Genomic DNA, 23,769 nt, shown 5'->3' with positions numbered 1-23,769 from the left:
CTGCATGCACAACCTGTCAGTTCATTTGTGGGCAGTAAACAGGAAGAAAAATACACTGAAAAGGATCATCTGGGTTTTAACACTCACCCTCATCCGTGTCGTCAGTGACCGGGGTCTTGCTGGACTGTCCGAGTCCCATGGCTGACTGCTCCTCGCACAGATCGTCCTGCTCTTGCTCAACTCAGCCTAGTTTGGAGCAGCTCTCCTTCATAGCCTGGTCAACGGCTCAGCGCACTGAGAGACTCATGGGCTGGATCCCGTTTTGCTGACTTAAAGTGCTTCTCTTAGGCCACACATCACCGCACGAACACAAACACACACAAACGAGAAGGGCTGGGGGTGTTGAACTATAAAGCCACCAACACACACACACACACACACACACACACACTCTCTCTCTCACAGGGAGAACCCCCTACGCTTGCTGTCTGTCTTCAATGGTGCTTTAGACGACTGCAGGCAGACGGACAACTCTTTCCAGCAGAGAGGAGGAGGGTGGGTGATATGCCTGTGGCTATGAACCTCCTTTGACTGGGAGTCTAACCTGTGAGGGGAGACAGGGAAAACCTGAAACCAACAGCTGATTGGAGGGAGGCGGGACAGAAAGGAGGACAATGAGGAAATGGTACAATACTGATTTTCTAGACACTAAGACATCAATGTTTTAAAAAGCTCAGACTTATAGAGGAAACAGGGCTTTCTGTTTCGTTCTCTTTAGTCTTCATCTTTCCTTTGTCTGCCATCTATCAATTATTTAACTTCCATATTTTAATCAAAAGCCCATCCCAGAGGAGCACTGTCTGCAGAGCATGTGTGAATAATGGTAGAACCAGCTTTCCCATTAACAGCATACAATTGGAGGCTTTTGATTTACAACTTAGTGCACTGTGAACGAAAATAATTCAGGCTGTCCTCACAAAACTGTAGAATGAGATTTTGCTTCCTGGTCAGACAGACCACTGGCACCTAGTGTAGATCTTTTAATGCTTTAGCTTAGATAACTGAATGCATCTTATCCATAAACTCCTTTGGACATTTTCCCTGAAAACGTTTTCTGTTGCTTCACCTTAAGATAAGTAACAGCCTATTTATTTAGTGACATTATCACAAAGATGATGAAGACTTACTGAAAGTCTATCAGGGGTTCCACAAGGTTCAGATCTTGGTCCAATATTGTTTTCTTTATACAAAAACAGCTAAGGATTGTGAATTTATAATTTGAACCATTGTGATTTTATTTTACAGGTTTTATAATTGTATAATGGTCAAGAGAAGTAATGTTTATTTTTAAATATCTGATATTTAACCAAGATATAACTTGCCATGTAACATTAGCATTTTACCTCTTTTGAGCAAATATTAAGTTCTTTAGATTTTATTACAGAAATAGGTCAGGCTTTTATTTAATGTAAATTGGAAATATCAAACCTTTCCTTGTTGTTTTCCGAGATAAACGTTGAAGAACAGGCTTACAGTTTTTCCAGGTTGGATAGTGTAACCTGTACGATGGGGCACGAGATGGATTACTTTCGCTTTTCATTATCTTCTGTTTTTCACAAATGTAGACTGGTAAGTCAAGGGAAAAAACCATACATTTTCTTTTATGGTGATGTTAATGTTTAAAAATGAAGGTTCCAACTTCGGTTCTCAGTAACTGATATATTGAACAGGTTGCATCTTCTTTGTGATTTTTGCTTATTTGAATTGCGCTGCATCTGCCTCTGTCGGGTCTGTCTGGCAAACAAGATGTGGGATCTCAATGGGACAAAGTTGAATAAAGAAAACTGGATTAAACGGAATGGGTTTATAATAATGTAGCCTGTTTACATTCACCCTTTATTAGCTGACACATCCAGAATGCGTCACCACCGCACGTCCGAGCATCCTCTCTGAGTTAAATTAAATATTCAAAAACTAGTGCGGGACGCCGCAGTGCTGAGATCCCCGCAGAGGACACTGTGCTCGGAGCCCCTTATCTGATCTGAGAACATGCGCTGAATAGAAAGTACCCCGTGGCAGCAGTGGGGTGCACCTACCTCCTCAATACTGATAGTTGAGCATGACACCGCTCCCAGCCGAGCTTGCTGCAGAGAAACCGTAAAGCAACAGTCCAGCTGAAAGCAGTAGTTGTATTCCGGACGTTGCTGCACCGGGACACCTGTCACCCGAAAAATGGGTCCGCGCAGCGGGACGTGACTCTCGGGATGCGGCGCTGGAGTACAATGCGAAATCCCGTTCAGCGTCTCTGAAGGACAAAGGCTGCAAAAACTGGGATTTTTCGGTAGGAGGAGTGCGCCGCACGTTGCTCTGATGCGCGACTGACCTCCACATCGCAGCCTGAGTGAATAGGTTGGCCACCAACAGCCGTGCTTCCACAGGGAGGCACGTTTCATTAGGCTCCCCGCTGGGTCCCGCTGTGGCCACGGGGCTGAGGTTCCCCCGTGGGGCTCCAAACACATCAACATGAGAGGAACCCCCAATGTGCTTCTTCACAAATGTTATGTAAATTTCACCTAGTGATGATGTAACATGTCATTCTGAAAATGCCACAATTCATCACCTAAAATAAATGTGACATGACCTTATGAGAACTTGTTTACATCAGTAAGTAAGTGCTAGGTTGTATTTAGATCTGGTTTTAAGAATTAAATCACTAATTTATATTGTTAATATAGACAGAAACCCTAAAATCAAAATATTGTTTCAGTTTATGTGGAGCAACGCATGTTGATGATCCCTTTAGAACAGCGCCCCCTACAGCAAATACCGGGTTGCCACCTCGCACATGTGCTCTGCTGAAAGTCAATTTTTTTGTAATGTGATGAAAAATCTTGCTATTGTAAAATCCTGTAAATTTACACTCGGCAGTAAAACTATTTATGCAGGAAAAACAAGAATTCAATGCAACTCTATGCAGTTACTCTATGTTTCAAAATCATTTTCCATATAGAATATAAATATAGTTTTTATTGTGTGAACATCTGATGCTGCTGTTGCAGTTGAATTTCCCCTTTATGGGACAATAAAGGATATTTCTATTCTGTCTTTATTCCAATATAAAGACAGGTTTTTGTTTTTTTTAGCTTGAACAGTGAAGTCAGCCTCCTGAGTCAATACTTTGTGGAACCATCTTTTGCTGCAGCTTTAAGTCTTTTGGGGTATGTCTCTTTCTCTATTCACCTTCTATAAGGCAAGCTGAAGATTTACATCTGGAGGTGTGTTAATGAACCCTTTTTCTGCAGCTCATTATGTTTATTCTCATTGTTCTGTTCCATATTTGCCTTTCATTTCTGTGGTGTAGGGAAGCAAAATCATTCCAGGATCATCCACCACTGTTTGTAGCACAAGAACATACAATCTGATTACAGCTCGTGCAAGGCTGTCACTGATGTTTGATGCATATGGGAATCCTGCATGAGTCTCTCAGCTTCTACATGCACCCCACATGTCTGCAAGGACTGCAAAAATTAGTGCAATGACCCAGAAATGAAATAATTTAATCTCACTCAAAACATTGCAGATGCTCCTGTCACTTCAGCATTCTGGATGCTTGAATTTGAAAATAAAATTGGTACCATGACAAACCTTTTCATCACTTTGACTAATAATTATCAAACCACTAAGGTGGTAATAAATCATGGAAATTCCATTGCTAAATGGTCTCTTGATCCATATTTGTGAAAAAATAAAATGAAACAGGACAGAAGCATCTCACCAAAAGTAAAATGTCTCATCCTGACAGAAGAATACACTTGAAAATCCTCATTTTTCATTACATTTTTTTATAGAAAAGCATCCATGGAAAGATGTTTGAAAGTAGCTTTAGTTTTCTGTCACAAAGTATTGCACGAGTCAAATAGGTTCCATTTTAGTCTCATCTGATCTTCTGCTGAGTCAGTAATATAGTATCCCAATGAAATGCAAGTTTGTGGTTTTGACATAATGTGTGAAATTTCAAACGGCATTAACATTTTTGCATTGCCATGCTTCTACTGCATACCTTTGAAGCCAGAACTTTTCTTTGCCGCATCATAATTTGCCAAGTTTTGGGCCATTTGTTTAGCCCACTATCATCCATTAACTTGTGCTGCCATTAACTACAAACTGTAAAATACATCCATCCATTAAAAGGACTGCACACTCACCTCAGTCCCCTGTTAATTCAGTGGCCCAAGGTCAGAAGGAGAATGGCTGAGTGGTGGGACTGAGGGATGAATTATGCTGACGGTGCACACTGCTAATTTTTTCCCCCTTCTTGCTGTTCAGTCAAGCCAAAGCACGCTGTGTGTGTATGGGTGTGTGAGAGTGTGTATCATCCATCTTCATACCATACCATACCAACTTTATTTATAAAGCACTTTAAAACAACCACAGCTGATACAAAGTGCTGTACATCAAAACACATAATAAAAAAAACATAAAATAAAAACTTACAGTTTAAAAACAAAAACATACAATTTAAAACTAGATCCCGCTGGAGTTGAAAGCCAAGTAAAATAGATGGTTTTAAGACGAGCTTTAAAAGTGGACAGTGAAGGGGCCTCTCTGACCTGCAAAGGCAAGTTGTTCCATAATTTGGGGCCCATGACAGAGAAAGCCCTGTCCCCTCTGAGCTTCCTTCTTGATCTCGGTACCTCCAAAAGCAGCTGATCTGCGGACCTGAGAGACCGATAAGGTGAACAATGAACATCTCAGCATGCTATGAAAAGTGACAAGCATCAGTAACAATCATGCCAATCCCTTGTTGGGCTTTTGGCAGCATCAGTAGGCGTGCTCGTCTTTTGGATGGAATGAGTGATGACTGTGTCATGTTACACCTGCAAGAGACAAAAGAAAGATTCTTACCATGTGGGAGGCCTCAGCCTGTCCCACTGCTGTCCTGTTTTGTAAGTACATGAAATAATTTTGACCTGCAAAGTGAAGCATTGGTTTATCAGATTTAGTTGTTTGATTTTGGGCAACAACTTTTAACTACTATGGTAGCTGAACAAAATGAAGCTCTGCAGGAAAGTTTCTTGAAAATCAGTCCCACCTAGTGGATGAAAGTCAGAACAAAAAGTGTCTAAGATAACAGCAGTACAGTCTGGGCTTTATTTGGCATAGAGCCTTGAGAATATCAGCCTGTATTGTTAGAAAGGACAGGTGTTATTTTTTACTTTAGATAATGCAAATGCAGTCATGAAAAACAGAACATATATTTTAACATATGCTGGAACATACATTGAAAGCAGTTGGGTTTTAGCATGGCTCTAAAATAAATTAGAAAAATATATATATTTTAATATTTTATTATTAAATATTAATCCAAATTTTGCAAATGGGAAAATGTACCTCTAAAATTCTTTATAGCTTCACCTCCAATGCACAACAGGCATAACAATATGAATTTTCTAAACTCTGCTCAGTGAGTTTTATTCATTGTAATGAAGAGAGCTTCATTACTGGGTCTATTTTTATTTAAGTCACTGTATAGCACTTTAAAAGCACTTTTTGCACTTTATTAACAAGCATTTTATTTAGCACTGCACTTTAAGCAGAGATTTGCACATGAACAACAATTTGCACATGAGAAGTTTTAATTGTATTTATTGAATATTTTAGTAATTAGCATGTAGCCTTTTGTTCTGGGCTCTGCACAGCTGCTCCTCATTGGAAAGTGAGCTGGTTGCCTGTGGAGGGAGGATAATTGTTACTCAGAGCAATGAGCTACTGGTGGGTAAAACTGAGCAAATGTTTGTGCATAATCTGTTAGGTGTGGAGTGCTGATATTGAGTGAATCACCTGTCTTTTCTGTGTCCTCTCCAGGGTGTTTGGACAAATACAACCCTGGGGGTCCAGACACCATTTATAGCTTCTGGGAGAGGCCATTGAAAAGTGTGGGGAGATAATTGTTTATGGGTTTTTTTGTGGTGTTTCATTTGGTGTAAGATAAAATATAAAATATTTATAAAAAGTAAATTTAAATGTTTATATTTAATAAAGTGTATTTTATGTAAATAGGTGGAGATTTGTTAAGGGAGATCCCCCTGTGAATTGGAGGTGGTTGAGTCCAACACAGCTGAGACTATTTAAGCCTGTAGTTTCACCTGTGTGGGGAGGATTGTTATTGAGTGTGTGTTGATGCTGTGAGGAGAATAATCCAACTGCTGTTTCCACCTGACTCTACCTCTTGTAATCTTCTGCACCGTAAAATCCAACCACAAACGGCCCTGTTACCAGCATATTGCAGTAAAGAAATGTAAAATATTTTCAAAACTATCATTGACATTTCTTATTACCACTTTGGTCTTGATACTTTTGATGTTAGCTGGTGTTATGTAAGGAGACATAAGATAACATTCTTGACTGAAGCATTTGCTGTAGTAAATATAATAGACATTATGATTCATGATACAAAACAGTTTGTTTTTAGTGCCAAATTACAGCAGATGTAATTCAACAGGCAATTTTATAAGACTGATCCAATTATTATCCAACTAAAACTTTGTCCAAATTTTGCTTAAATAGTTTGAATTTCAGTACAATTAAATCATATACAATAAAATGAAGTTCATTATATAATGCTTATTGGTAAAAGTCATTTAAGATGGTCTGATTGCATCAAGTTGTTGACTTGATGTTGACTCAAGCATGTGGTGATCGTGAGGAGGAACCACTTCCTTAAACCGCTGCAAACCGAACCATCATTCTGAGCCAGGAGGCAGAAATGGACCAACAAGACCTTTTATGGCTTTATCTGTTTATGTCAAAAAGCAGAGCAGTGTGCATGACGTCAGTTATTTTTAAACGAGTTTCCTTTATAAAATGCTCACAAAATCATATGAAAAATAATGAATCAACAGTATATCAAATTGTGATGAGAAGAATTTTAACAAAAGAATGCTTACTTTGTTTTGACTGTAGCAACATTTTGAGGTGGGTTCCCCTAATTGGGACAATTACAGTTTACAGTTTACCTATAGTTAAAATCTCTTCCATTGCCAAAAAGCTGGTTTAAAAATATCTCACTAAGATTCTCCAAGCCAAAATGAACGCTTTCTCATCTTCCACAAAGGATCTTCAAATGCCATACTATTGCATAATATATTTTGGAGAAAACAAAGAGGGCGTGTTAAAATGTGTCTGCCAGCATACGTGGCTAAATATATGCAGAAAGAATCAGAAAGAAACTCAGTCATCACAGCAGCTTTCTGTGCATCATGTCGATCTTGAAACAGTTGTTGCTTCTTTTATCCGTGGTACCGATGGCGCTGAGTTACCCTTTCTTCCCACCAACCTGCTACTCCAAGGCTCTCAGCATGGCACAGGAGCTCACTCAGATGGCAGCTGATTTGAAGATCGGCTATGAAACCGTAAGTTAGATGCTGTGATTTTTTACCACTCTTTGATTTTTAATCTTCTACAGGCAGACTTTTCATTTGTTAATTTATTTCTTAACTTCTTAGCTGGATTTTTTTTTCCCTCCAGGGTCACTGTATGGCCCATATGCCAGAACTCTACCTTGATATACACGTAAGTATGATTTACAAATTCTGTAAAATGTCATTTAAAATTCACCATTTTCAAAATGTGCTCAAATCCCTAAATCAAGGTCTTTAGAACCTTTGTTTATACAGATTGTCACCCAAACTTCCCTGGTTGTTTCTGTTGCGTTTTGACTGCAAACCTCAGCTTCTTCAAATCACATATGGGAAATCTTAATTGTTACCCATGACAGAATGCCTGTGTGATGTACAAAATGAGAGACTACATCTCCCTGGTGGAAGACCTGAGACGGCGGCGCTGCGGATACACCAGAGAAGTGAGGAAGCTGGAAGTTACTCTGCGGCAGCTCTTCATCGTCATGGGAGAGAAATGCCATGGGGTAAGAAAGGTCACAGTGGACATAAACTGGAACAACCATAATGTTGAATTTAGATATTACAGATTCTGTCCACAGACGCATCTTATTTAACTAAAGTATGTACTATGATAGATCCCCTGCGACATCCTGGCAAGCTGTCCAGGGTGACCCCACCTCTTGCTTGAAACGTTTGCTGGGGACAGGCACCAGCACCCCTCCCCAAACCGCTAGGGACAAGGGTGTGCAGAAAATGGATGGATGGATATACTATGATAGATGATAGATTGTCATTGACATTAAATAATGAATAATAAAATAACATTTAATTACATATCAGATGCCTAATTCCTTCCAGAACAGCAACACTGGTGCACACATCCAGCCCCGTATGCTGCAGTCAGGCACTGAAAGTTTGACGGCTTCAAAGATGAGAAAAATAAAATAAAAATAAGATCATCCCAACGGCGCTTTAATAAGTTAATTGTTGAATGCAAATTGAAAACGGTTTAAATAAGAGAGGAGATGAACAACTAGAAAAATACAAATGTCCTCAAAAGATCTGATCTGCCTTCCACCATCAGCTCTGATGTGACCAGGTTTATGTCGCTCTGTGGGCTCGCTTTGGAATTCAATTATGTTTTACAATAATAAAGCAAAACCAACTGAATGATTGTTTTTTAGGTGATAAACTATATATAAGAAGAGTTTGACTGATTTGAGTGAAAAGTCTGGCTTTAAGAGGCATTTCAGTCAGGTTTTCTTCAAAGCCAAGTAGTCAGGAAGTTTATTTTATTTTGAAAGTTCAGTCTCTTCTAATCATTCTAAGCCATAGCTCACCCCATTTTTCGCATGATTGCCATTTAACTACCTGAGCAATGAGTCTGTCTCCACAAGTAATATAACTGCATAAAATTGGAGCTGAACTGCTTATTTAATTTTGCAAAGTAAAATGAGACCCAAGAAAAATGACCCTTATCAATCTAAGCTACAGTTTAATACACTTGAGTAAAATTTGAAGGACAGCCTAATGGCATACATGAACACCAAACACAGTGACAGGGCATTCCTGCAGGAATGATGACTGAAATATTAGCGGGAGGAAGGTAATACTCTAACTGTGCAAGCCAAAATGAGGCATTCTGGGACAACATTTTGTTGGCCAAAAATAACAGCACATTTTTGAATATCTGTTTGCCAACAATCCCAGTCTCTGCAGCATGACTTGACACAAAATGGAAAAAAGTCTGCAGTTTAGTGGGTCACTCAGTGGGTGCTCTGACAGGATTAGGCAACGTTTATGATGCAGATTATGAGAACTGTGCTGTCCTGTGGGGATGTTTGATCCCACTCACGTGATGAGGAGAGTCACACACATCTAGGTCTGCAGACAGTGTCCTAGTCTTTGCAGACTAGGCCATGGTGTGGAAAAGGGTTTGAGGTAAATCACAGAAATACAGCAAATGGAGTGTAAGAGTCAAAGTGTCTCCTGGGAGGTTGACAAGAACCTTATACCAACTGCTATGTATTATTATATTGAATAGTATTGTTTTAATACATATAAGTACACTACTAAGAGCTTAATATGACCCCACAGTTGTCATTAATTAATGTTTATGTCATACCTCTTGTGTGTTTTAACAGGACCTGGTGTTTACCGTCTATGACTGTGCTGCGCTGGAGCGTCCAAACAATCGATACTGAAAGTCCACCATTCTTGTCTGTCCAAAGTCCAAAGGGAGCTTAAAGAAGTGGAAAAGTCAAAGTTTTTATGTATTTCTTTTTACTATGTGTTACATTACACAACACATGATTTTTTAAAGGAATTTTTATAAAACTGTGTGGATTTTACATAAAAAGTGTAACATTTTTTAACTGTCACAATATAACATAAAGCTAACAAAGTCTATTTAAATGTTCTTTTTGCAGTGCCTTGCAAATGTATCAGTATCCTTTACACTTTTTATTTGCATTTTGTCACTTGCAACATCTAACCTCAATGCATGGTTTTCAATATGTTTTATTCACAATGAAAATCAAAAAATTGCATTTACATCCAGCATTTCTCTGATCTTCTGTTCAATAACTGAATTTCAGTTCCATCAGTTAGTGTACATCAGTTTTCATCTCATTTATTTGATATTTATTTGTTTCAAGGATAGCCCCTTGGGATACAGCATCTCTTTTTAATCTCTGTCTCTTTTATTGAGACATGATGGTATATAGTAGGTCTGAATGGATCTGTAGGGTCATTGTTCTGCTTAAAAGCACATGTTTTCTCTCAGGAATGCCCATAATTTAGTTCACATTAACGCTGACCACCTGCTGAAGAAAACATTTACACAATGTGATGCAGCCATTATCATGTTGGACTCTGTCCAGGGTTGTTTGGATCTCCCACAAAAAAGAGCGCAGTGGGAATTAGCCTATTTAACACAACTTCTGAAGGATCTACATTTGTGCGATTCGACGGTCTTCAGGTTTTCTTTAACCTCACAGCTATGGGTGGACTGGATTTACTAATGAAATGACTTAGCAATTCAGATGAAAAAAATGGTTGAGCTTGATTTTATTTGGGAATATCAAATATCAGGGATGAGTAAAAATCCTAATCACGTTTTTAAATTTAATTTGAAAAAAGAAATTAAAAAGAAAAAAGGAAAGAAAACCTTCTCACATCCTTTTCCACTTCACAGCTATTGGTCTATTAAATAAAACCTCCTGAAAAATAGAGCCAGATTATCACTATAACTTGACACAATTTGAAATGTGGTACTAATACCGTATTTTCCGCACTATAAGGCGCACCTAAAAACCTTCAACTTCCTCAAAAGCCGACAGTGCGCCTTATAATCCGGTGCGCCTTATATATGGACCGATATTGAGCCACAACAGGTCTAGGTTTTATCTTTTCTTTTTATCTTTTTATTACTTTCTTTTTCTTTCTCATTGTTTAAAATTATGTAAAGCACTTTGAAATGCCTTGCTGCTGAAATGTGCTATACAAATAAAATTTGATTGATTGATTGATTGATAGTATCTACGGTAAGCAGCCGCCGACTTCATTTTCGCCCGTAGAAGAAGAAGAAGCGCGCGGTGCATGCTGGGATAGTTGTCAGAACGCTGGTTTGTTAATAAAGTTTGACTGACCTATCTACCTACCGACGGTCTATAATCAGGTCGTCTGCAGGTCATTTAGCACCACGTTCTCCATGAACATGCTGTGCGCGAACAGAGAAGGGTGACCATCATCCGGCCACGCCCCGGCCCAGTCGCGGAAGGCTCTCCTCGCCGACCGGAGTCGGACTGTTTTGTTGACATTCCATTTAGTGGAGCTCCATCTAGTGGATGCATAACGTAACTCCAGCCTCTACTGTAATGTCTATTTTATGCGCCTTATAATGCGGTGCGCCTTATATATGAAAAAAGTTTTAAAATAGGCCATTCATTGAAGGTGCGCCTTATAATCCAGTGCGCCTTATAGTGCGGAAAATACGGTACTTCTACAATGCATTATAATTACAGTTTCTACAATAATTTGTATCAATGTAAGGAGAATGAGAGTTTCTAGAAAAATAATAAAGCTGCATTTTTCATGTCCTTTCTTTTTCTTTCCTTTTTTAGTTTTAAATCATCACAACACCTGACAGAATTTGAAAATGCTATGCGGCATTTATGAATATTTCATGACTTTTTTTGGCTGTGAATTAATCAAAGCTATTAAAGTAAAAAAAAAAAAATCCCTGAAAATGCTTTTAGGAAGTGAAAAATCTCCAGGTTATTTGATGGCAACTGGAAGGCCGAGCTGTTGTCACAGAAGCTGAACAAAGTAAACATGTAGACATCAGTGGCAAGAGATCAGTGTGGACAGATTAGTGGAAACCTCTGAGGGCCGACTGAACCTGCATGAGCTTGTCTCTTTACTCCAGGCTGTTGTCTCCAGAGCAGTGCGGTTGAGATGAGGACATATGACTGTGTTGTGGGAACTTCATGCAAACTCAAAGCATTAGCTAGAAGAGGGAAATGAAACCATGTTTGATTAAAGTAAACCACTAGAGGTGCTGTTCACGCTCGTTTCTCAAACCATTCCAACTGCTTAGAACGCAAATAAAAAACATAAGACGCAGCATAAAATCCTCCCGTTTTTAGGAACATCCCTATCAATATGACAGATAATTTGACTTTTAATAGCAGAAAGCTTCCAAGAATTATGAGTAATTTAAGCTCAAAATACCAAAAATAAACTACAATCTGAACCTGCTGCCTTTTATCTGATTCTGATGTTTAGGAACCCAACAAGTAAAGATAAAACCTTTAATTTCATGGTATGATTTTTATTCTTTTATCAGGTTTTAGGATAGTAGTTAGAATAATTGTACATTGAAGTATCCTCATAACATGGAAGTGCTTCAGAGGAAGCAAAAGTGTTTTTATTTTAGATAACACAAATATGCTTTTATCATAAAGGAAGCATATATTCCTTCTTTTTAATTAAAAAAGAAAACTATCTCTCATCAGGATAATTATGAGATAAAATGTAATATGCATAGTTGTGTCTACTGACGTGGTTGCAAGTCACCAAGCCTTGTCCTAAAGAGGACAGAACAGTCTGACAGACTCTGGGACATTTTAGCAGAAACAGACAACAAAAATGGGACATGAAGCTGTTCCTGTTCTAACAAAATCATGTTGCCATCATATTGTTTGAGTGATGCCATAGTTTCATGTGTGTCCAAGACCTCAAGAAGCAAGAAATGTTTTATTAGTTCTTTTCATTTAACTGTCTAATTAAATGATTCCTGCTTCCAGTTGGAGAGACGATTTCTCTCATTATTCATAAAAAGCTTTTAGACCAAATACACTGCTTGGGTGTTAAATTTTAAATTAGTATGAGACCATGTTTGTTTAGACTCACCCATATGTGAAAAATTACAAAGGAGAAGCCTTGTGCTGATGTCATCAGGTTTGTGATGTATTGTCCTGACTTTAGCTAAAAACAGCTCTGCATCTGAACACTAAAGGAAGATAAAACAAAGTTTTGTATTTATAAAGCTGTGAAAAAGTACAGAAAGCCTCTTTTTGTTGTCGTGCTTTCATTAAATTTTAGTATCTGACAAAAACGGTCTAAGTAAATACAAGATGTACTGTTCAAATGAGGATTTAATTTATTAAGGGAAAGTGGTATCCAAATGTGTGAACAGGTAATCTCCCCCATTGCTAAATCATGAATCAACTGGGATTACTGGAATTACTGGGATAGTGTTAAATCTTCCCAGGTGTGGCTGCTCTGTCAAAATGTTTTCGATTGCATTGACAAATCAACTCAACTCAACCAGAAGGTGACAGGAGAACTCTCAACAAACCTAAAGCACCGCAGGCCTCACTAAACACAGCTATGATTCAAAAACACAACAGAGACTGGGACAACGAGTCTGTCATGGTCATGGTGTACTGAGATAATGGGTTTAAAAATGCTGTAATGTTTCAAAAGCTTAAAAAATATGTCTTTTTTCTAGTTAGTGCTTATAGTTTAATTTTCATCTACATTTGTCCGTTTACATGTTTCTGATTTAGGCTTCGCTCACTGACTTCTTTTTTTCTTTTTTCAGTCACTTTGGGTGAAAATATTCACAGTGCAGGTTGACCAAATACCCAAATATACCAGTTATGGTGTTAAATTAAAATACAGTGTTATTAAACTACATACAAATCTGGACGCTTGTTACGTGGAAAGCTCCACCAGATGGAGCTGTTTTAAAATATGTGGAAGGACAAAGCAAGTTAGCTGACCTGCGGCAGTGTGAAATGAGAAGTGATGAGAAACTAGATCAAGAAATCTAAGTGTTGAATCAAACATAAACGTTATTAGCTGTCCTGCCAATTTGACTAATTTCTTTTTTTTGAGCACAAAATCTAAATTTGAGTTTTTGGGCTGTAGTATTGATGTGATATATAAATGACATACGCCTATGTATTTGTATTATGAAACAGCAGCGCGTTGTCCATTAATTAGTAGATAAATAAACACGTGCATAGCTGTCAAATACAGAGTTACAGGCATTAACGGGGACGGCTGCGTGCGCCAACCCGGATATGGAGTTTTTTTGAACCATCTGTGCCACACAGAAGACGGATTGAAGAACTACATTTCCATGACGCCACTGAAAGAGAGGGCTGTTGCGCAATAAGGTGGGGCTTCGTCTCTCAGTTTGAATCAACAAGTTGCCCAGACAGCGAGACACGCACAGTTAGACAGAGAACCCCATCAGCGTGTCCACCGCTGCAGCGGCAGGTGGTCACTGCGTGCCCCGGTCTTTGATCGCAGTTTGTAAGGCGGATTATTGACATGTTTTCTCCTTAGACCTCGCAGATTCTCGGGAGTAAAATGGATGGAGCAGAATAACTTCTTTAAAAAGCACTCAGTTCTTTTTGCTTCTTTTTAAGAAGGCGAAAAGTGAAGACAACACTTTTTTGCGTATTGGCGTGAGTAAAGCTCTCTGTGTAGAGATCGTTGTCAACTAACGTATTCTTTGATTTATTCTTTTATCATTTACATTTTTATTTCATTCAAAAAGCGTCACAGTGCTAATTATGGCATTCGCAAAGTTTAGTAAAATTATCCTAAAGAAGAAGCTGAAGCAGTATGAGCACGTCAAACGAGACGTGAACCCTAATGACATATGGGAGATAGTTGGAGAGCTGGGAGACGGCGCGTTTGGGAAGGTTTACAAGGTAAGACCATTTAAAACACCTGGCTGCCATTACCTTTGTTCATAGTGTTTTCTTTTTATATCCTATCAATCACGTTTTAAGTTTAGCTTATAGTTTCAACAGAGAAAATGATGTGAGATGTAGCAGTATTGACCACATTTATTTTTAAGTTGTTTCTGGGGTGTGGTGGACTACTCCCTGTCACATGTGAGATGCTTCATCCTCCTAACTTCTTTTCTTTTTGTAAATGGATAGCTATGTAAAGTATGTTGTTAGTCAGGTAGTCAGTCTCAGCTTTTAAGAAGTTCTATCCACATGAACAGTACTGGTGGATCACTAACAATATCATTTTAAAACTTTATTTATTTAAGCACTTTAAGTACACAAATAACTTGTACTATACAGATTCATTGCATACATAGTGATATATTTTAAGTGCTTATATCTGTTTATTTTGATTATTGTGGATAACGACTTGTTAAAGTTTAAGTAGAACATTGCATAAGATCAAAAAGGTGTGAATGCATGGGAGAATGCTCATTTAATATTTTTCCAAGCATGTGGGGCACAAAAGCAAAAGGTGACTGTTGAAGAGCTGGTTTGTTCAGAGAGCTGCATAGTAGTGGAAGGTTGGGTGGAAGGAAAACGTGCGGTGTAATCAGGTAGTTTTAGGGGAGTTTTGGGGGAGATTCAGAAAGACATGTCTTCATCTGTTGCATTCTTTTCATCAGCCCACTCCTGTAGAGACAAGAAACATCAGCAGTGTCTTGCTGTGCAAGGAAGAAAATGAGTGAAATCTTTACCAGTTGCCAAAACTCTTAGCAAATTTGACATTTTATTTTAAAATCAGTTTCAGTTTGAATGACAAGTAGAGAAGCACCAAATTCAAGTTGCTTGAGGTCTAGTGTGAAATTCAAAGGCAGTGATGATTTGGGGAGCCATCATCACTGCTGGTGTGTGTCCACTGTGCCAAGTTTAAGCTCTGCACTGCCTCACACCCGGCACTTCATCCTCCCTTCTGCTGACTAACCTCATGGATTCATTGATTAGCCTTTTTTTCTGCAGGCACTTGGCACCAGCCCACACTGCAAAAGTTGTAAATACCTGCTTTAATGACCATGGTATCACTATGCTTGACTGGCCTGCAAACATGCCAAGTGCTAGCAGTGCAGATGAGTTGAAGGCTTCTTATTAAATCAACCTGTGTTTCCTGTAACACCTCAGCAAGGCCACAGGCTCTATTTGGGTTTGTATTAACTGCAATCTTTAATTATGAAAGCAAACAAGTGCTTCAAGTGTATTGCTGTGTTTTTAATCAGTATGGGGCTTTTTTAATCTACCTACTGAAATGCATTACTTGTATTGGCACCTGTATTCATCCTGTCTACACTCAGTCTTTTCTGTGGCTCCATGGTACAAGTCAGCCTAACCGGACAGTGAAAGCCCTTTTCATTAGTTCTGTGCCGCCTTCCAGACCTCAGCAACTGGCAGAGTTTTGGCTTGGAAAACTTATTTAATCTTGACCTGCTGGCATGTCAGTTCGCCTGTGTGAAACGGGGCACAGGCCCTCTGTGTCTGCACAGCCCAGCGGAGCACAGTGAATGCCTTTGACACGGCAGAGGCTGTGTTGGAGGAATTCTGCAATGACTAGAAAAGGCACTTTTTTGTAAGGAAGGAAACACTGCGTGGACATTCAGTTTTTGCTGGACAGGGCGTATGAATTGGAGAAGGTGTGAGGAAGTTAACTGTTCTAAAGTTGACCATTTTTATTAAAACCCTTTAGACACAAGAACTGGTTTTAGGGTGACTGAGAAAACTGATGACAAACCATTTTAAGACTTTAGAGTTCAGTGTAAAGCTAAGAGCAATTCTTCAGTTTTCAGTACTAAAACTTACAAAAAGTTCACAAACCCACTCGAGGAAGAGTAAAGTACCACGCTGAAATCCAATCTTTCTCTTATATGTTTATCTTTCCCCATTCAAATTTCAATCCTATTCTTTGGCTTCTGTTTGCTATCAGTCTGTGGGTTTCCAAGACAACATCTTCACACCTGCAGCTGTCAGAGGGTTAGGAGGCCGAGTCATCGAGCAGATGATGACCAGAGAAGGAAGTTGTCGTCTCAGGACTGATAACTTCCTGTTGCTGCTCCCAAATCTCAGAATTATTGGCTCATGTGTGGGAGGGGAAGGCCTCATTTGGTGAATTTCATATGTTTTCCATTAAATACTGTGATGGAGGAAGACTGGGTGACAGGGTTGAGGACTGGTTTCCTCAGACTGTCGGGGGTGGAAGTTAGTTGTGAATGTGTGACCTGTGATGATGAAGGCAGACATCTTTTCTGTGACTGAAACCAAGCAGACATGTTTAACAGCATAATGTGGTTGAGAGTCATCCTCACACAAATTCTTTAAGTTATTGTCACAGCTGGAAAAACAAGAGACAACTTGCTAAAGAGGAGAGTTGGGGACAAATTAAGTAGTGTGTGCAGGAACTTGTTTATAATATAAAATACTATCAGTTATCACAGAGGTATTTATTAACATGTAAGTGCAACTTCTGTTTTCTTTTGTTAGAAGCACTTAGGGCTGTTGTAAACGAATATTTTAGTAATCGAGTAATCTATCGATTATTCTTACGATTAATCGAGTAATCGGATAAAAAAAATTATAAAATGAAATATTGGTAAATCTGGCATAATACCGGTGTTACTATCAGATATCAATATCAGTCCAATTTTCCATATTTGAGCATCCCTAACAGTTGCTTTTTTGTAGTTTAGAAAACTAACCTGTAACAATAATAGCTCACTTTCTAAGTTAACCAGAAGAAAAGTTATAGAAAAATCTGAAATTATATTGAATTTAATAACAAAGAGGCAGGCTCACAAATATGCTTATAAAAAATGTCTACAATGCAGCTTTTAGTTTATGTATTCATCTTCAGTGAGTTTAATAGATTAATTAAACTCACCTTGCCACCTAACCTGTCACGCTTTGGGTTTGAAAATACGGGAAATGCCGCCTGGAGTGGGAGGAGAGGGCGAATGAAGAACGTAAGATGGAGGGGAGGAAATAGACCAGCGGACTGACGAACCGTTAGACCGGGGGACGAACACGGGGGAAGCAATACGGGATATTTACGACACCTTCACTGGTCACACTCAGAAACTCATCTACCAGCCATGTACGATGCGCTCCGCCACCCGTTTCTTCAGACCGGGATATGAAATTTATTGTGCGGTTCGTCGGTAAAGCTACATTTACACGGTAAGCATCAGCTACTCAGCCGCCCGCCCTGTTCAGTCTATCCGCTCACCTCAGCGCTCTTCCCGCCGTTCGCTTTCAACCAGCAGCCCCGGAGGAGAAATGCTGCCGTACTCCAGGCATTCCCCCAGTCATTCTAAGGATGCTTATTGGTTCCCCAAAAACGATAAAAAGTCGGGCATTATCATCAATCAATAAAATCCCCACGGGCCAATCTTGAAGATTGGACTTTATGCCGCTGAGACTTAGCTTTTGTCAACAACTCAGAGGCGGAAGTGAGAGCTCCGCGCAACGCAAATGAAGTCCCGGCCGGAACACGGTGCGCTAACTAATAAAACATAAATTAACGAAGCTTCGAGGCAGGTAAATTTTCCTCGAGGAATTTTAGTAATCGAGGTACTCGAACCATTCGAGGAATCGTTTCAGCCCTAGAAGCACTATGATGTGTGTAGCTGAGTTCAGAGGTCAACAACAATATTTTCATATCTGAAGGCCTTTATTTCTGCAGTCATATTGATTTAGTACAATATCTGTGTTTGGTTAAATATGAATAAAAGTTTTTGATTGTGTAAAGGTCTGCTCTGCCAATAGTAAATTGATTCTAATTTCCCAGTAAGAACAAAATATTTATTTTACTAAAATGAACAATTTCCATGTCTTTATAACAAAAAATAAATAAATAAATAATAATAATAATAATAATAATAATAATAATAATAATAATAAAACACATATCCTCAGAAAGAGCTCATAGTTACAGTGAAGAGTGTAAAATCATACTGGTTTTGGGACAGAAATATCTGTACAAACAACTATTGGTAGCTAAAAAATAGTTATAACCTCATTATTCAAAATAAAAACACAGTAAAACATGGTGTCAGAATTATTGCATGAAAATTAATCATGGGTATAAATAGCATCATGGTTTTATTTAAATGTGTTTAAGAAATATGCAGAAAGTGTTTCTACAGGCTGGAGGTCATTCACTGTTAGTTAACCCTGCAGTAAAAACTGAGAATGTATTAAAAGTTAATACATACTCATACATATTAATACATATTAAACTGGAAAACTGCCTAATATTAAGTATAATGAAACAGAAATTTCTATGCAGACCAAGCACTTAATGATGAGTAATATTTTTGAGAAATGTTGTTTTGACAGATTACAATGATGATGATAGAGAAACAGAAATGAGTTAAATATAAAAAAATTAAATAGTTTTTTTAAAAAAAATCCACAGTTTAAAAAATAGTTGCAACATTTAACACTTCAGTTTCAGAAATATTCCTGAGCATCTGAGACTTTGCGTTCAAAATTGAGTGTTTTAATATTGCAATTGTCCCAAATGATTATTGGTAATTTGATTTAAAAGGGAATTACTAGCAAATCTAATCACAGTAATCATCAAAACCAATAATTATTTCAGCCATGTAGCTTAAGATAATTTCAAAATACATATGACCAACGTAATATTTGAGAAAATGGATTCAAATCCCAATGAATGAATGATTCAATGTAACTACTAAGAACCCCGACGCAGACTTTATGCCATTTTTGATTCTTAATCATTTATATTGGGACCAGCGATGACGTCACTCTGTGTGTTGCACTGAGTGACATCAGTGCAACAGCTGAATAACATTTTACTATCAATTTAAATACGAAGACCAGATGTTTAGAGTTGTCACTAAAAATTAATATTTAGTATCTTAGCAAAAGGTCTGATTAGCATGGCTAGTTTACTTAGCATCGCTAACTGGAAACATCAGTATGTGTTCTTCTTAAGAACACACAGACCCTCAGCTTAGCTGAGAGGATTGCCGATATTTCCTGTTCTTACGTGATCCAAGACAAAACTGGGAGTCCCCGAAAGGATAAAAATGAGGAACTTTGCTGCAGTAAGTTTCTGGTATTTGCTTAAGTCTCACTCCTTGCTTAGAAGTATCAGCCTAAAGTAAAATTTAAGATTCCATCAAAGAAAAAACTGTTTCAGTTCAAGAAACTTCTTCACACCTTTGGCACTTTTGTTGACTTTATTCCTAAACACTTAAATGATATGGAAAATTTCCAACCGAGTCATTTTTCCTCTGCAGCAACTTCTGCACCGAAGGTTATCAATGCCAGTCTGACCTGGTAGTTCTTAGGTATGATGTGTTCTCTTTGTCCAGCAATGTGGAAAGCTGTAGGTTAATGCAAAAGGAAACTGCAAAATGACTTCTAACCACAGTATCTTCAGTCGTTAGCATAATGATAGTACTTTGTTTCCACAGCAGAGCAACATTACTGAAGTTTGCATTTATCTGTTGAAAAGTGATTGAAAGTCAACTACTATCCCCACTGTGGGTTGATGTCTAACTTACTTGGGATGTTTCTCTTTCTACATTGTGCTTTTTGGAGCACGTAGTTCTCCTAAAAGGCAACGTTTCTTTCTCAGTATGCTTTCTTGAGTTATTTTGTGTACTTCTGTCAAAAATTATATTTTTTTCCAAGTCTTTGATGCAATGATCACTTTTTCTTCCTCATAGTTCCTGTTACTACAAGAATATGTTTATTTTAAATGTACCTTAACGTGTGAAGTAACAACCCTCCCCCCCCAACCCACCAACTTCCTGGTGCTTTTTCGCAACATTTTACAACTAAAATCAGGTTTAACCTTTTCACATAAGTAACACCAGCAGAACTACACAGTGAATATCCTGACTTATATATTTGACACATTGGAAATATTATCTGCATACCCAGCAAATAAGATGGCAATAAGTCAGGCATGAAACAGAGGAGATGTACTCTTCTTCTCACTAATTAATGAGACACATGCCGCTGAGCACACTACCCTGCTGCTGCTGCTGCTGCTGCTGCTGCTGCTGCTGCTGCTGCTGCTGCTGCTGCTGCTGCTGCTGCTGCTAGTGAAACGTATCCATAGACACGCCTGCAGGATGTCAGGATACATTCTTGTCAAATTCCCACTGATCCTCTTGTTTGGAAGAGTAAGAACAGAGCGCGCCAAATCTGAGCTTTAACTGTGTTTCTGGTGTCTACAAGCTGGCACTAAAAAGTTAAACTCTAATAATTTAGATGAAAAAAAAACTCAGTTTTAAGACAAAAATGAAACTTGTATCGTGTTAAAGCATAGGTTGGTGATGGGGATAAATCATCATATGGACATTGCTACAAAAAGAAAATACAGTCATGATTTTATCATGTTTCCCATTTGTAAAAAAGAAACCACTTTAAAGATTGTTACAGAAGTTCAAACTGTGTTTTTTTTTTTTTGTTTTGTTTTTTTTATGAAAAGGTGGCAAAATACACATTCCAGTTCAGTTTGTTGTATTTGGGCCTGAAGAAGATCCACCTACCTCAGATACTGGGCTCACAGTGCAAACCACACTAATCACAAATCATGAGGAAGAACAAACAGAATCTGTCAGCAGCGTCACCATTTTGTCTTTTCTTTGGAATAATAAAATAATTCTGTTTTCTCTCTAGCTGGAGAGGCACCATCAATCCTCCCGACCCCACTAGGGACAAGGGTGTACAGAAAATGGATGGATGGATGTTTTCTCTCTCTCAGCCATGCAAACATTACTATGTCAAAACCTCTTTTGACAGGAAGGCTAAAAAAAACAAGTTTGCTGTTCTTGCATTTTTGGATGTTCCTGCTTTTTAAGAGGAATCTGTACTGGTAGACCAATAATATTCCCAACACATCCAGTTGACCACAAAATCCATTAATGCATCTCTTGAATCATTATGTACATCACTCTTATATTAAAGACAGTTTTTTTTAAGAAGAGGAATGAAATCGTCATCGTTATGATTGTTGGCTACACTTGTTTGTTGTTTGTATGTTGTAGGGAACCTGGACGTCCTCAAGACATTATGGGGTTGTTAACTTTGGTAATCTTTCTGTTACAGACAGTACAACATAAACAACTTAAAAAACATGGACATTTCCTGTTAGATCTGCTGTAGAGTGAAAGAGAAACCGAACTGAGTGAGAGAAGTGGGGGGAGTCAGATTTCGACATCCTCTTTGTGTGAAGCTTGTGATGCTTCAGAACATGGCAGTACCATTTAAGCGCTTGTGAGGGTCTTCATTTCTGTTTGAAAGTTTGGGCTTCCCTTGGTCTAATCTCAGTGGAGCAGCTGAACTTCTACAGACTGATAAGAACCAAGCTGTGTGGGTGGGGTGTCAACATGATGGGAGCCCCCCATGGGCCATGTGATCACATTATTAAGGTGCTTGAAAAACAACTTTCCATCTACATCTGGTACTTTAATCATATTGCTAGGAAGCTGTAGGTGTTAGACAGTTGGAGGATTAACTCATATCAGCTTCAACGCAACTTGTTTTTGTTCCAACATATTTTTGCATTCTTTTCACCCCATGTTGTCGTCACGCCAGTTTCCTGTCAGATGGTTTGGCTGAATAATCTTGCTTTACCTGTCTGAGCTTGAGGTTTTGCTCCACGCTCTAACTACGAGCTTGTAATTACTCCAGTGTTTCGCTCTTTACGTGGGCTGTGAGCAGGAAGTGTTGCTCATCTGTCATGAGATTTATGGTTTTAGAACCCCACGGTGTGATGACTTATTAAAATATGGCTGCAGTTTCCTTTAAGCTAGTGAACAAATCATCGTTTCCACACTTTGTTGACCTGATTTTTTTGTTTTTGTAAGTTGCTGCATCAAGGTTCACTGTGGGGCATTTCTCTACACTGATCAAAACTTTCACATCCTAAAGACAGATTGCTTCATTTCAGGGTGTGTTTTTGGTGAAGGCCTGAGCCTAACAATGTGACATGCTTCACGCCCAGGATGCCTGTGAAAGCAAAAAATGTGTTCAGATGTAGTCAGCAGCTTGACTAAGAGAGGAAGAAGAAATATGTGAAACCGTTTTTGTATACTTTAAGCAGCAAAAGTGACATTTTCTCAAAGAGCCAGGGCTGAGTGTGTTTAAGCTTGGGGTTAGCCGTGAGATCAGGCATCAAGATTGTGTTTCCTCTTACATCTCAAGGTGAAAGTTAAGTGGCGGTTTGAATGTCTTGAAGCAATATTTGTTTTCTGTGAAGTAGTTCTTGAGTAAAACAACCTGTGTTTAATTCAAGTTTAGATATACAATACCCCTTTGACAAATAAATAAAAAAGCAAACTAATTTTATATTTTAGCACAGCAGCACAACTTTTACAAAGGAACCATGAGAAAAATCCATTTATTAATTTGATTGTGTTTATAGGGAAGATTGTATTTCATTTAAAATTGTGAAGCCTAACAACTCCTATAAATAAATATTACTTTATTTATAGGAGTGATTTAAGTAACTCTACTTTTTAAAGTTGCTCTGTGCTGCTAGGAACTCTAATAATATTACTTATCAAAGATCAATTTTTCTTAGTTAGATGAAAATAAGCAACGTTAAGTCAGGAAATGGCAACAAATGTATGGTTACCTGCCTCAACTTGCCCACAGTGTTCAGTTTTTTGGGAGTCTTTTAAGATCACATTTACATTTGCTGTCTGCGTTTTAGAACAAATATTCATTTTTAAAATGTTCACAAATCTGTTTTAATTTACATGTTTACTCAGTTATTAAGTCCTGAACTATACAAATGTGTGGATATTTGATATATAGGATATATTGAGTCACTAAAGTGGTAGAACTCTTGCTGTGTGTATCAGACCAAAATCTCACATTAACCAAAAATAATACAATTTCTTGTGTTAGAGTTTTTTAGTATGCCATGAAGTGAGTTTTAAAGATAACATTTTTTCTACTAACTAGAACAAATTTTATTTGTGTTATTCAAGAAGCGCAGTGTGTTCTTGTTTTACTGCTGTCCTGCTCCACAGAGTCTGTTTCAAGAATTTTCTCTAAATTCAAGCAGATAACTCACATTTGAAGAAGAATGCAGCAGAGAGACAGTTTTGGAAACTTTATCAGCCTGGAGTGTTTCC

At 38.3% G+C, this 23,769-nt stretch overlaps 3 protein-coding genes across 3 annotated transcripts in view; 2 read left to right on the top strand and 1 right to left on the bottom strand.

Annotated features, from left to right (window-relative positions):
- Positions 1-584, bottom strand: part of stk32a (serine/threonine kinase 32A) — a 50,411-nt gene extending 49,827 nt beyond the window's left edge. Inside the window, exon 1 of the mRNA XM_015010902.2 lies at positions 88-584. Within this exon, the coding sequence (XP_014866388.1) occupies positions 88-139 (52 nt within the window). The 5' untranslated portion in view covers positions 140-584. The remainder of the gene's footprint in view (positions 1-87) is intronic.
- A 6,579-nt stretch (positions 585-7,163) lies between these two features.
- On the top strand, positions 7,164-9,893 carry LOC106932287 (cytokine-like protein 1). Its single transcript, XM_015010904.2, has 4 exons — positions 7,164-7,352; positions 7,468-7,512; positions 7,718-7,864; positions 9,485-9,893. Exons 1-4 carry the CDS (start codon positions 7,200-7,202, stop codon positions 9,542-9,544), a joined length of 405 nt encoding a protein of 134 aa, XP_014866390.1. The 5' UTR covers positions 7,164-7,199; the 3' UTR covers positions 9,545-9,893.
- Positions 9,894-14,092: 4,199 nt separating this feature from the next.
- Positions 14,093-23,769, top strand: part of stk10 (serine/threonine kinase 10) — a 41,545-nt gene continuing 31,868 nt past the window's right edge. Inside the window, exon 1 of the mRNA XM_015010896.2 lies at positions 14,093-14,572. Within this exon, the coding sequence (XP_014866382.2) occupies positions 14,432-14,572 (141 nt within the window). The 5' untranslated portion in view covers positions 14,093-14,431. The remainder of the gene's footprint in view (positions 14,573-23,769) is intronic.

Source organism: Poecilia mexicana, unplaced genomic scaffold (assembly GCF_051168715.1).
Source record: "Poecilia mexicana isolate PSO_F unplaced genomic scaffold, ASM5116871v1 scaffold_14, whole genome shotgun sequence".
NCBI classification, from domain to species: domain Eukaryota; kingdom Metazoa; phylum Chordata; class Actinopteri; order Cyprinodontiformes; family Poeciliidae; genus Poecilia; species Poecilia mexicana.
Note: the sequence above shows the minus strand (reverse complement) of the source record. Positions and strands in the feature narration are given on the sequence as shown.